This window comes from Haemorhous mexicanus, chromosome 1 (assembly GCF_027477595.1).
Source record: "Haemorhous mexicanus isolate bHaeMex1 chromosome 1, bHaeMex1.pri, whole genome shotgun sequence".
Lineage (NCBI taxonomy): Eukaryota > Metazoa > Chordata > Aves > Passeriformes > Fringillidae > Haemorhous > Haemorhous mexicanus.
This window is the reverse complement of record NC_082341.1, coordinates 43,691,938-43,705,126: the sequence shown is the minus strand read 5'-3', so window position 1 is coordinate 43,705,126 and position 13,189 is coordinate 43,691,938. Positions and strand designations below refer to the sequence as shown.

The following is a 13,189-nucleotide window of genomic DNA, read 5'->3' as shown; positions in this document are numbered from 1 at the left end:
ATTTAGTAGTCTCTCTACCAGAAAGAACCTGTGTAAGTTGATTGTGTGAAGATCAGTGAACTTAAGCATGTTATACTGCTGATAGCAAAGATTAGGCTTCTAATGGGATTGTCATCAACACTCTAAGCACATTTTAACATACTATCCTTGCCTCACTATGTGAGCGAGTGCCATGAAGAGTTCAAAAGTATAAGAAGTTGGTTAAACCAAAGATGTTTGCCAGTGCAGCAGCACTGTGGTCTAAAAGTTTTGGTTTGTGCAGTCATATACATTGAAAACTTTATTGAAAGCTCATCAATATGGAAATATGGGTAAAACTGACCTTCTGAAACATCCAGTGTTTCTTCAATTGTGAATTTTCTTGCAAAACTACTTCTAACTCCTACCAAAATAACAGGCTTCTCTGACGCTTCCTCTCCATCCTCCAGCAACATCTTTGAATTCTGTAAGTGATGTGAAAATGTCATTTACAAAAGAGATGTTTATTCCATCCAGGCTGTTTGCATTCCATCCAAAGCACTGGAGTTTTTCAGAGTCTTGCATTAGACCATAACTTTTTTCAGTCTTTTATGGGTCAAAGTGACATAAAATTTATTTTAGTTTTTCAGGACTTCAGACTCTAAGGAGTGGAAGGGCCAGGAATCTGCTGTCCTTTGCTGTGCTTAGACAGGAGATTGGAGAGTATTCATTTGACTTCCAGAAATGTGTACAAGTGATTTAGAACATCTAACCAGATGTCCAGCTCTTAGTGAACTCCTCACTGAGTTCAACATGAAAGCTTCTTCTGAGGTTTTGTGAGTTTTTTGGTTTTTTTTTTTTTCATACAACACGGTTAAATTTGCCCTTTGTTTTGAAGCAGGGATGTGACTTGAGGATTATTTACAAAACAGTTTTTCAGGAGTTTCCAGAAGGTCAAAACATCTTGTGTTGTAAACCTCTCTTGAACATTGGTCTCTTTTAGAAAATAGCACTTGTGCAATCCTTTACCTTCCATGGAAAGGGAGAAGAGTCAAATACCCCTTGTGCAGGGGTGACATTTCCCTGTGCAGGGTAGTACCCTGCAAAGCATATCTTGGGTCATTTGGATCTGATTAGCTGCTTGTTGCAGTTGCCCAAATGAGCCAAGTGTTTGGGATCCAGTTTGGTAATATTTTTTTACCAAGTTGATTTATGCCCCTGCCCAAAGCTTTTCACTGGGATTTTTAGCTTGTTGGCTTTGTTCAGCTCATGGGCCACTCTGTAAGCCCTCACTGGAAACAATGGCTGAATTCCATATTGCAGAAGAGGAAAGTAAACATCTGGCAATCTGGCCCTCCAAACAGGCAGTATTTATCACAATTAAATAAATCTCTCCCACTTCCTGGCCATCACAGTGGCTGCTTGTAGGAGGAAGTGGCTCAGCTCAAAGCCAGGTGGTTGTATTGTCCAGACCAGAGTCTCCCAAGCCTTGTGAGAACAGCTGCCAGAGAAGTCATAAAGTTGTATTTGCTTCTAACCTCAGAACAAAGCCAAGCTGCTACAGATCAAGCCTTGAACTGAATCTCTACAAAGCTTGTTATCTGCACAAAAAAATTACTGATTGCTACACCCATTGGGTATTTTCCCTAGCTGTATTGTTTGTGGGAGGCTTTGAAAGGAATTAGAGCATGCTTTGGTACTAAGAAACCTTTGAAGAAAAAGATAGGGAGGATTAAGGATCATGGAAATGTTATTTTAATCAATGGTAGAATCTCCTTCAGGACTAGTCCATTAAAGTGCTGTCTTTATGCAACAGAGGCTTAATAAATATGTCCATAATAAGAAACATCTCAAGTAATGTTATCAATGGCTAGCAGGCTATTTTCAGGTAACAATTTTCACTCAGATCTTTCTTCAAAGTGCAATCTAAAATCTTTTGTGTAAAGGGGGGAGAAATTCTGCATTCCAGAAAAGTTATGCTGAAGTAGTAACAGTTATCATGGTAACCCTTTGATAGCCTTATCTGCATAATTTGGTTATAATGTGGTTGGTGTTTCATTCCCACATAGACCCTCAAGTCTTTTTAGGTTGAAGAAGTTTTTTTTAAAGTTTTACTTTTGAAATGGCAGCATGTTACCTTGATAGATGTGCTGTTGTGTCACACTTATTTGCTCAGCTGTAATGGAGACTGAATCAGATTCCAGTAATCAGATTCCATTTCAAGTATCTTCTTGTTCCCTTTTCAAAGGAATAGTTGATGGACCTGGAGGGTTTGGATGATTGGCTTTCATGTTCCCCTTCCCACAAGTCAGCTCCCTTTTACATGTTAAGTACTAATGTGTATTTTGTTTCGGTGTGCTATTCAGAATGTAAACACAGGGGTGGATTGCATTTCCTGCGTCACAAAAGGAAGGCAGTAGGGTTTCTTGTTATGAAACTTAATTTGATTCTACATTGAGATTTTATGCTAAAAACAATTTTTGTGTTTGCCACTTTTTTTAAGGTGCTGGGAACCCAAATTGCAAAGTTGCAATTGTAATGGGCAAAACGAAAAACTCATCAGCATCCAGGTAAGAATTCCTAGGAGACTCAGAATCCCCTAAAACTTGTTCCCTGGAGGAGTTGCTGCTTGCAAGAATTTTGTTAAGTGAAATTCCATTAGTTGCCTTGACCAGTTGGATGTGCTCCTAAATTAGAAGGATGTTCTAAACCTCAGCACCTGTCTCTTGTAGCCTGAGTTCCTGTTTTGCTGTCAGATGCTGTTGACTGAGTCCTCCCAACCTTTCTACTGTTACCATCTTTCACTGGCATGCTTCCCACCTCTCTCCATTGCACCAGCAATGCACCAGTGTTTGTGCAGCTGTGTGATGAACTGGATCAGGAAATTCTGGGGGCTTCACTAGTTTTATCTTGGTCACATAAATTTGCATCTGCATCAATTGTATAGTCCGCATCAACAACCAACAACTCTGGCTTACAATTTATTTTCTAAGTGTAGTGTAGAAAACAATTAACACCAGGAAGAATTAAATAATAATGCTTATATAATAAAACCAAAACTTTTCAGAGCTTTCCTGATCAGAATGGGTACAAGTGGCACATGAGAGACCTGAAGTTACTGATTAAGTTTTCCACAAAGTTATCTGTAGATACAGAAAGTTAAGCTGAAACATGGGGTGTTGGTAAGGTGAAGCTGTATAAGCTGAGAGCATTGCACATCTTAAATCAGACCTCCTCATTTTACTCCTGTATGTGTAAATATAATCCTTACCTCTTCTTCTTTGACACAAACACGTTCAACTCTTTACCAAACTAGAATTGCAAGCTTTTGCAAAAATTTATACAAGTAATGAATAAAATGCTCCATGTCTGGTGCTATTAACCTCACACAGCTTGCAATGCAAAAGAATTCTGACATTTATATCTAAGATTGATTTTAGCCCAAATTCCGTGGATAATCTGAAGTTTTTAGGTTTGGCTCGGTTCCACCAAGAAGCAATCAGTAACTTGCACACAGCACCCGGGAAGGTTTCCCTGGAAGTTATACAGACAGTGGAATCTGTTGAGCTCTTAGAAGCTGAAGAGAAGTTAATGGAGGGGATTATGTGACACTCCACTTGCTAGAACTGGAGACTGAATTCAGAGACCTGGGGCATCACCTCCAGTTCTGTGTGACTAAAACTTAAATATTCTGAAGGAATGTAAACATAGGGATGGATTTCTCTTGCCTAAGCTGTAGGCAAGCCAAGATGATGATTCTGATAAACTGGTTTTGGGAACAAAACAGAAAGGTAGAGGAGGACGAGGAACTGACTGGGTAATTCAGAACTGTGTGCACAGAAGTGACAGCAGCAGGAGTTTCTCAGTCATGGTGCATTAGGTGCCACTAATACATTTTCACTTGTTGACTGGTGGGTCAAGAAGGGTTGAAGCCACACTGTGGGCAGGATGGTGCAGGTGGTAGAGGTAAATCTCAGCACTGGCTTTATGCAAGTCCTAATTTAAGGATGGGAAATAAAAAAAGCAGAAGGGGCAGACAGAAGGGAGGCTCAGATGTAACTGCGTTTTTTGTCTTGATCAGGTACAAGCAGCACAGTATGATTATTGTTCCCATGGACACCCCAGGGCTAAAGCTGATAAGACCTCTCTCAGTGTTTGGCTACATGGGTAGGTGATCATATTTATCATCTGTATGTGTATTACTTTATGAGCAGGCTCAGAAGCTGCAGTTATACTAATAAATATTGTGTATGAAATAAATCAGTAAAATGGATGTATAGAAGAAGGGTTAGGAACTGGAGGCCTGTATTTTTATCCTCCTTCATTTTACCCTGCTGTTGTGTTTTCTATCTTTGTAGATGAGATCCATGGAGGACATTTTGAGATACACTTCAATGACGTGCGGGTACCTGTCTCCAATATAATACTGGGTGAGTTTCAGCACTGATTTATTTTTAATATATACAGCAATGAACCAAGCTTTACGAGACAGTGGTTTGTGTCATGAATCACCATAAGTTATTTTAAACAGCTCTGGTCAGTTGAGGGAGCCCACTCTTCCTTTAGCAGCCTTCCTGCTGGTTGAATGTACCTAATTAAGAGCAGAAGGAAGCAGGGCAGCTCTGAGTGTCATGCAAATATTATTGCCTTGAAGTAGAGCAAAGCAAAGTGTGTAAGTGCTGTTCTTCCCCCAAAACCAGCTCTTGCAGGCTTTACAGACTTTTAGAAAGAATGTTCTGCTGCACTCCGTGGCCAGTACTTGCCAGAACTGATAAAGAAGTAACAAGCAGGCCGCCACTGTGGTCCCCTGCAGGGAGAACTCTGCTCTCTCACTTAGTGTAGATGCTGATTTCTTCTATTTCTCCTCTGCTTCTTTTATTTTGCTATGGGGCCACTTTTGCTTGGAGCCTTGGACCCTTTCAAGAGGGAGTCTGCAGAGCTTGTTTTTCTTTCCAACCAGGTGAGGGCAGGGGGTTTGAGATAGCCCAGGGCCGGCTGGGGCCGGGCCGGATCCATCACTGCATGCGGTCCCTGGGTGCGGCCGAGGCCGCTCTGGAGATCCTGTGCCAGCGCGCGGCTCAGCGCGAGACCTTCGGCAAGAAACTCTATCAGCACGTAAGCACCTTCCCTCTCTGGCTCAGTTCACACACTCCACATACTGACCTTTGTTTTGCCCACACACAGCCTTGTGGCTCTGATAATGGACATGGCAGCAGCTGTGCCCTAACCTTGAATTCCTATTCATAAAGCTTTGGGTGGCAAAGGGAAAAAAAACAAACCATATTGCAGGGCTTCCATTTTTCACCATAATCTACAGCATCTTTTTTTTTTTTTTTTTTCCCTTGCAATGTGCAATGAATTAGATACCCTGTGCTGGATTTGAATATGGAATTTTCACTGTCTGTTCTCTGCTTTTCCTGATCTATTTGGACAGGTATTTTTTCAGGCGTGCAGCTTACATTTCTGTAGTTACAATCTGAATTCACCATTTTTGTGTATTCATTCTGTCACCTGGCTGTCTCCATTCACAATCACTGGAGACACTCGGGGCTCTAAATTTCATTGAAAATGTTGCTTCTTTGATCAAGTATTTGTAGTTGCTTACAAAAGTACAGACCCCATCAAGGGAAGACTGGAGATCCTTGCTCTTATCTTGCTCAGGATTGAAATACTGTTTCATGAGCAAGAGCTTGCTAAAATTATAAAAATGATGGTTCTTATACAAAGCAGACTGTCATAGAGTTTGGTAGTTGGCCTGTCATATTCCAAGTGTTCCTTAATCTTTCCCAAAAGCTAGGATAGCTTTATTGGAAAAAACAAGTAAAAGCAATGGAAAGAGGAAATTGAAATAGCATCTGGCACAGATTGTAGCAAATTGTTTGTGCAGATCCAGAGGGAGCAACTTTACAGATCTGGTTTTCCAGTCATATAATTTCCCAACTTCCCTTCACCACCATAACCTAGAATGAGTACGAGGTGCATGAGGCAGACTCTGGCTCTCAGAAGCTTATTGAAGTAACACACAGGCCTCACCTGGAGGCAGCTGCTGCGTCCATGCAGGTCCCTCACAGCGAGGATGGCTAAGGACAAGGTGAGGCTGGTGGCTTTCTTGAGTACCCGTGTGCCTGCCCCCACCCAGGCCATCATTTATGACTCCAGGAGCTGTTGACTGAAGAGAACTGAACACCCCACCCAGGTTCAGATCACTGTTGCTGGCACCAACCAAGCTGAGCTTTTAGACTGCACTGAAGCAAGTGCTGCACATTTATTTGCTTTTGTGTCCTACAAAATCCACAGCCCTAGAAGTGGAGGCTGGGTCAGGCTCCAAACAGTTTTTGCACTGACAAGCATCACAAACATTTGTTTCTCCTGTGGTATGTTGGCTGCAGGGGGGGAACTAGCTAAGAAGAGTAGGGAAGGGCTGCCAAGATCATAACTTCATTTTGGATCCAGAGAGTTACTAATTTATCATCAGTTAGAGGCAGCAGGCACCACCCTGCAGCTGTTCGCCTCTGTGTCATGCACCACACACCACCAGTTTAAGCAGAACAAGGCATTCCTCTCCCCTTTCACCCCCTATTTCTGTATACTGGGGCTTATATGGAGAGAAGGCTGTGAGGTGTTGGAAGAGGTAAAGGAAAGCAGGGAGGAAAAAGCAGGCATGGAAGAATGGCTTCAGGAAAATGGCCAGCACACAGAGGGGTCTGATAAGGTGCCAGAATCCACAGGTTTTCCCTTTATCTTATTTCCTGGCAGGAGAAATTGCTCTCTCTTTAATATTTCTGTTAGTCAAGTGTTTTATTATGCGTCATCTTAGATATGCTTTAATTTGCACACAAGTGGCTGTAGGGTGACTGAATGTGCATGTGCTGAGGAAGAGGGGGCAGCTCCATGTGTGGTCAGAGGCATTAACTGATGTCCTGATGTTGGCTTTGGGATCTGCAGGAAGTTGTTGCCCACTGGATTGCAGAATGCCGTCTTAGCATAGAACAGGCTCGCCTGCTCACACTACAAACAGCTCGCAAGATCGACATGTTGGGCAACAGAAGAGCAAGGAGAGAGGTAAATTTTATTTTTGGGTAGCTAGGACTTGGTGGATGCAATGCCTGCGCATTCAGCTAGGTAAAAGCTAGCTGAATGGTAGGTAAAACATATTGTTAAACATTATTATTCTAAGTGTAGAGTATAAATCCATGTTGAAAAGAGCCTTAAGAGATGCTTTTAATTGTCAAAAGATTTGGCAGTGATCTCAGTCAGAAGCGGAGATAAATCTGTTCAAGCTTGCTTGTCTCAACACAGTAAGATAGCTTTGAGTGACTGGAAACAGTTTTACCATACCCTGGGAACGAGAACAACAGAGCTCTCATCCAACCCCAAGAGGAAGGAATGTACTGAGAGATACCAATATTCAATAGACATGTTGGGTAAATATTTTCACTTGCTTATGAAACTATTACTGATAATGTGAGTTTTTCTAACCACAGGTAGCCATGACCAAAGTGGTTGTTCCTCGAGCTGTGCTTAAAGTGATTGACTGTGCAGTTCAGGTGTGTGGTGGAGCTGGAGTTTCTCAGGATTTTCCTTTGGCTTTCATGTGAGTAAAAGGAGATTTCCTGTAGATTCTAAGCATTTCTTTTATGATATTTTATAACACCAATACAAGCTGTTTCACCTCAGCATGAAATAATAGTGCCTGTCCCTTTAAGCTATAAAATTTAGAATAATTGTTTTTATAGTGCAATTAGCCTTACAAAAAATAAAAGCTGGCGCTGAACCTAAAATAGTTCTTATCAGCAGTAAAGAGGATGTGCTTCTAAAACTTAATGTTATCTCTTATGGCCTTGGGGAGAAGTGAAACTTCTGAATTCCCAGCCCACCCATCTCAATCCTGCCAGGAAGATTTTGCTGCAGTATCTGCCATGTGACAGCACTTTTCCAAGCAAGGAGTGTCAAAAGGGCATCAAAAGCAGTGCTGAGAGCTCCCGTGGGAGCCGGTGTGGTTGCTGTGGCAGGTCAGGAGCCCAGCCCTAACTCAGCTCTCCCCCCACAGGTTCGCGTCCGTACGCACCTTGCGCCTAGCAGACGGGCCCGATGAAGTTCATCTCTCAACAATTGCAAGGTGGGAACTCCTTGATCAGTCCAAGAAGCTCACTGCAAAAATCTAATGTCAGCATAAAGCCTTCTCAAATGGAGGGAAGATTAAGGAAAAGTTTCAGTGTAATAATGGTATCTAAGGTAAAACTGAATGAACACAAAAACTTGATTCTAACTGGAAGCAATTCTCTCACTATTTTCACTTATTACACTTAATAATTATGGGCTTGCTTTTAAGAATTTGCAGAACACTTATCTGAGTTTCTTTATAATACTAAATAAAATCTATTTTCTAATAGGCCTAAAGTGCTTTCTTTGTTCTGAATCAAAGCATTTTATCCTTTTATTGTTGACAAAGCAGTTTTGAGTCAGAAGTCCCACACAATTTAATTTATTGCAAGCTAGGCTAAACTTTTGAATTTGTTAAATTGACAAACACTGGAGAGTAGTACCTTCATTTTCCTTTTCCAAAGCTCAGCTGAAGTCCAACCCTCTGCTCCCCAGTTCTTGCTTTCAGCTGCCTTCCTTGTCACTGAGACTACAATCAGTCCTGTCCCTAGCTTCCCTTAAGTGAGGCTCAGGGCAGCACCAAAGGCTGGAGCCTGGAGTTAGGTTATCACTGGAGTGATTCCTGGAGTTAGGATAATCACTTCTCAGCTTACACAGGGCTGGTAACTAAAGGGCAGTGAAGTTAAGGAGATGTAGGTTTACTGTTTGCATGAACAAACTCCCCGCTCCAAGCTGCTTCCTGTTGGAGCCTGGGGAGAACAAACTGAGCTTGGCTCAGTCTTCAGGATGAGGCTGTGCCAGTTCTGTCCTTGAGCCCAGAACTGTGTGCTCACCTAAGGGTGTCCAGCTACAGTTGCAGTGGTCACTCAGGGGGTACAGTGGCAGAATACCTAGAACTAGAAGCATTCTATGAAGTTCCTTACCTCATGATACTTAAACCAAAGATTATAACCTCTTTTGAAAAAGCAGTAATTCTCATTTACATTTCCATCCACCTTAGTTTCCTCTTGCTTCCTGCCAAGAATGTTTTCCAGGAAATTGAGACTGTCAGCAGGTCAGTGGCTGAAATGCACTTCAAATACAAAACCACCTGCACTGTACTACTACATGTGGTTCAGGAGTTCTGCTCTAGGCTGTCAAAACCTGCACAAAGTGTTTTTTCAACCAAAAATGCCCAGGATCATATTTAGCCACGTTCCAATTAGGGTCTCGGACCGCCCTCATTTCTCTCACTTACAATGAACAGCTAGACAAGAATACTACCTTTATCTCATTAACAAGGCTCTTAATTCCCTTTATTTTAAAATTCTATGTACATATGAATGATCTGTATAATGTACACTCAATATAGAAAGTTTTTATATACTGGATAATGTATAGAACATTTCACAATTACACTAATTTCTTACATAACATGTCAACTTTTTAAGGTTTTTTTGCTGAAGCTTCATCAATTTGGTCAAGCCAGTTATACATACAAATGTCTAATGCTGTTTGATCCGAGGAAAAAGATAATGTTAATGATTAAGGACATGAGTGAACTGGTGCAGGAACAAACCCTTTCAGGTCATGTTCAATGGAAGTGATCACATCAGACTGAGAAATGAAGGGATGCCCTTTTAGTGGGGTCGGTGAGGTCAAAGTTATTTTAGCCCAATTCCTCTAGACTGTAGCTCAACTCCAGTCATGCTAATTAATAAAATATAAAAACTAGGAAAGTTTGATTCACAGTCTTGTAAACAAATATAAAGGAACAAAATGTGCTTATGTACAACAAGAAAAAATTCTTGTGTACCCATTTCAGCTGATCCACAGAGTGCTTTCTTGTGTTACAGTGTGATAGTTAGAATCACTGACTTTTCCTAGAAAAAAAAGTCATAGAAAAAAGGAATAACACTGTCATAAACACCTGGCAAAGCAGTAAGTTCACTTCAATGTATTGGAGGAAAGTGCTGTTCCTCATCACTGGCCAGTCTGCCTTTGTCTCTTCCACAAGGATTTCCAGTCCTTAGCTGACATCTCCCACTTCGTTGTCTACCGGGGGAGGTACGTTGGGCATTACGGATGACGTCGTCCCTGCAGTGAGGTAACCAGCAACTCCAGGGCCTTTCAGGAGGAAAACAAATACTGGGGATTAGATTTCCTTCTACTGGGTGACTGAACAGCTTTATTCCCTCTGGTAACACTCAGATACATCATCTGAGTCAACCAGACACCTTACAAAAGAACATATAAGAGTTTTTCTTTAGATTCTTTAGAATCTAGGAGCACTAGAAACTAAGACTTCTTAGTCTACCAAGTGGAATAGCTTGTGGGGACCGTTTTTGGGCTTGCTTAGTTTTTTTTATTCTGATATGCCAAATAAGTGAAAAAGAACCCCAACCAACTGCATTACCCATCTCACCTTCCATCATGGAAGCAGCAGTAAAGCAGGGATGGCATTCCTTTGCTAAAGAAAGGTCCTGCCATGGAATTAAAGTGAGTTCAGGCATGTATTCCACTACTGGGCTCCTTGTGTATCTTTTCAGTGTTGTAAAGGTTTTTCCCAGCTGCATAGTTCCAGGAAACCCAATGGGCTGCCCCGTGAAGAAACAGAACTGCCTAAAGCTTGTCTAGCCAGAATTTTGTGCCTTCAGTTGGAATAAAGTGACAGCATTCTTGAGATATAGAAATTCTACACTGGAGATGCAGGACTCACACCATTACTAAGTTTCTATGCTGATTATGGTAGGGGCAATCAGTTTTGCCCTGCAGGCAAAGCCTCTCTCACTGGAATTAAAGCCTGGCATCAAAAATTTAGTCATATAGAAACTTTCAATAAATGCAATAAAAACTTAGGTTGCAGCATGAAGTGTTTTAACAGTAATTTTTATCATATTAGTGACTAGAAAACTGATCACTCACAAAATGTTCCTGCACCAATACAACGATCAACTTGGTCTCAGACCTCCAGCCTACACTGCCAATATTCAACATACTAAGTTCTGCTGGGTCCCTTTAAGCCATCCTCACTGAGTTCTCCCAAATTTACTACTCCTTCCTGCCCCACCCTCCTTTCTCATACTTCAGCCAGAACATCAGAGCGTGGTTGGTCTCCCTGCAAACAGTCCCACACTACTACTGCAAGGCAGAGAGCAAAGCAAGCAGTGCCTCTGGCAATAAAAAGCTCTCTGGCTGCAGGAGTGGACCTCTCCTTGCCAGCCCATCAGTGGAACCTGCCAAGTGCCACACCTGCTGTTACCCATCCTAGCACAAAAATTCCCCATAATTATCTTGTGCCTCAAGCTTTTCTCTTATGGACACAGTTCCAAAGCTGAATTCCTGTGTAGTACCAGCAAGTACCAGCCAGTGCAGGTGTCAGTGTAGTGTGTCGGTGTTGGGCAGTTTGGGACACCGCATTTGTACAGCTCTAGGACATGCATCTGTTACTCGGAATGCAGCGAGCGCAGCGTGCGTTCTGCGAGGTGGTATCTACCTGCTTTAGAGAGCTACACAGAAGTTAGCAAGCTGCCTGACACAGCAGATCTAAAGCCCACTTCTCAGGTGAAGGGGACTGCTGCCAGTTAGAAGGGAAGGAGAAGAGACACCTGAGGGAAGAGAAATAAGCAAGGGAAGTTTCAAGGGAAGTGCAAATAGCAAAGCAATTTGAAGCAAGACATAAGGCAGAATACAAGATAAGTGAGGTTAAAAATAAAGCTTGGTTTCCATCTACACTTTGCATTTGTACAGCACCTTCATTCTACATTGGCAAGCACTTAAACATTAGGCAATTTAGAAGCAGCACAGGCCTTTAAGGCAATTGGAAAACTGTATTGCCCCCAGTTTCAAGCCTGACCACATCTGGTATAGTTTCAGTTCTTAGCCAATAATCAATCAGCATTTTCTTCCTATTCCTAAATTTATAGCATTTATGAAATTTAAATTTATAGTATTTATGAAAATACCAAGGAAATTCAGGGCAAACTGAATCAGTTCCAGTGTTCTTTGTCAAACTGGCATTAAACAATACAAAACCAGAAAACCCCTGTTCAGAACTAAAGCACAGAGTCCTGTGTGAAAAAAATGCATCAAGTGTTGCAATACCTACTCTCAAAATACAAGCAACTACTTCTAGAAGGTGTAGTTCCTGACTTGAAAGGCTCAAAATACATGCTAGTATCTTGCAGGAAAAACTCTGGCCATCTGATTTACACTTCATTAGTTCAGTTATGCTCAAAAGCTTTAGCAAGATTGCTAAATTGGGTTAGATGAGAAAGTTCCATGTGGCACATTGCTGTGTCCACACTGGCTTGTCACAAAGGACTTTCAAATCTCACCTGTGAGGAACAGCTTTTAAGACAAGTGTTTGTTCAGCTGATGGCTACTGAGGAGCCAGAGTTTTGCAGACAGTTTGCTGCAATGCCATTATTTGCTATGTATGAAAACATTTTTTATGATAGTGATGTTTTGGACTGTGATACTGTGTCTGTCAAGTGCTGCTCAAGTGAAGGAAGAACAGGAGTTGATTTTGCAGTGACATAACTGATCTGGGATTATGCCGGCACCATGCAAGGAAGTTCCCTCAGTTGCCAACCTTCATGTGCACACAGTGCACAGCACACACAGCTAAAATGCTCTTCTTCACTACCAGTGGGGCTGGGGTGCATGTGAGGTGCCATTTCAATCGTGGTGGCACCAGCAGGGGAGCCACCCAAGGTGCACTGCCGCAGCAGTGAAGCATATGCTGCAAGCTCCACATACAGGCACGAGGCCACCCTGGCAGGCCACTGCTTCTGGCTGGAATATAGCCTCATACTCCAACCTATTAGCATTCCAACTTTTCCAACAGTACAACTACCTGCCTAACCCTAAAGCTGTGTTAATTCATGCAACCAACTGATATAGGCAGTATGAGTGATTCTGAAGACACTTTACACATCCCTGCAGACAAATTTGTGTTCTAGAACTGAAGTAGACTGATCCTGAGAAAGCATGGAAAGCTATTGTCATTAATCAGTTTTAATTACATCTCTGCTCTATAACTACAGAGTACTTGCCAGTGCCCAGATTCTGTTGCTAAGTATGTACAGTAAAGACTATGCAGAGAAATACATTCTCAACCAGCAAGAAGTTTACCTTTTAGTAAGTG

The 13,189-nt window shown here is 41.9% G+C and overlaps 2 protein-coding genes across 3 annotated transcripts in view; one reads left to right on the top strand and one right to left on the bottom strand.

Moving 5' to 3' along the window:
* The window catches only part of ACAD11 (acyl-CoA dehydrogenase family member 11), a 29,074-nt gene extending 20,716 nt beyond the window's left edge, over positions 1 to 8,358 (top strand). Inside the window, exons 14-20 of the mRNA XM_059847598.1 lie at positions 2,462 to 2,528; positions 4,040 to 4,125; positions 4,317 to 4,388; positions 4,919 to 5,073; positions 6,904 to 7,020; positions 7,443 to 7,552; positions 8,009 to 8,358. Coding sequence (XP_059703581.1) covers positions 2,462 to 2,528; positions 4,040 to 4,125; positions 4,317 to 4,388; positions 4,919 to 5,073; positions 6,904 to 7,020; positions 7,443 to 7,552; positions 8,009 to 8,123 — 722 coding nt within the window. The 3' untranslated portion in view covers positions 8,124 to 8,358. The remainder of the gene's footprint in view (positions 1 to 2,461; positions 2,529 to 4,039; positions 4,126 to 4,316; positions 4,389 to 4,918; positions 5,074 to 6,903; positions 7,021 to 7,442; positions 7,553 to 8,008) is intronic.
* A 967-nt stretch (positions 8,359 to 9,325) lies between these two features.
* The window catches only part of DNAJC13 (DnaJ heat shock protein family (Hsp40) member C13), a 57,006-nt gene continuing 53,142 nt past the window's right edge, over positions 9,326 to 13,189 (bottom strand). For both annotated transcript variants that reach the window (XM_059847569.1, XM_059847575.1), the window contains one exon: positions 9,326 to 10,167. In XM_059847569.1, the coding sequence (XP_059703552.1) occupies positions 10,070 to 10,167 (98 nt within the window). In that variant the 3' untranslated portion in view covers positions 9,326 to 10,069. The remainder of the gene's footprint in view (positions 10,168 to 13,189) is intronic.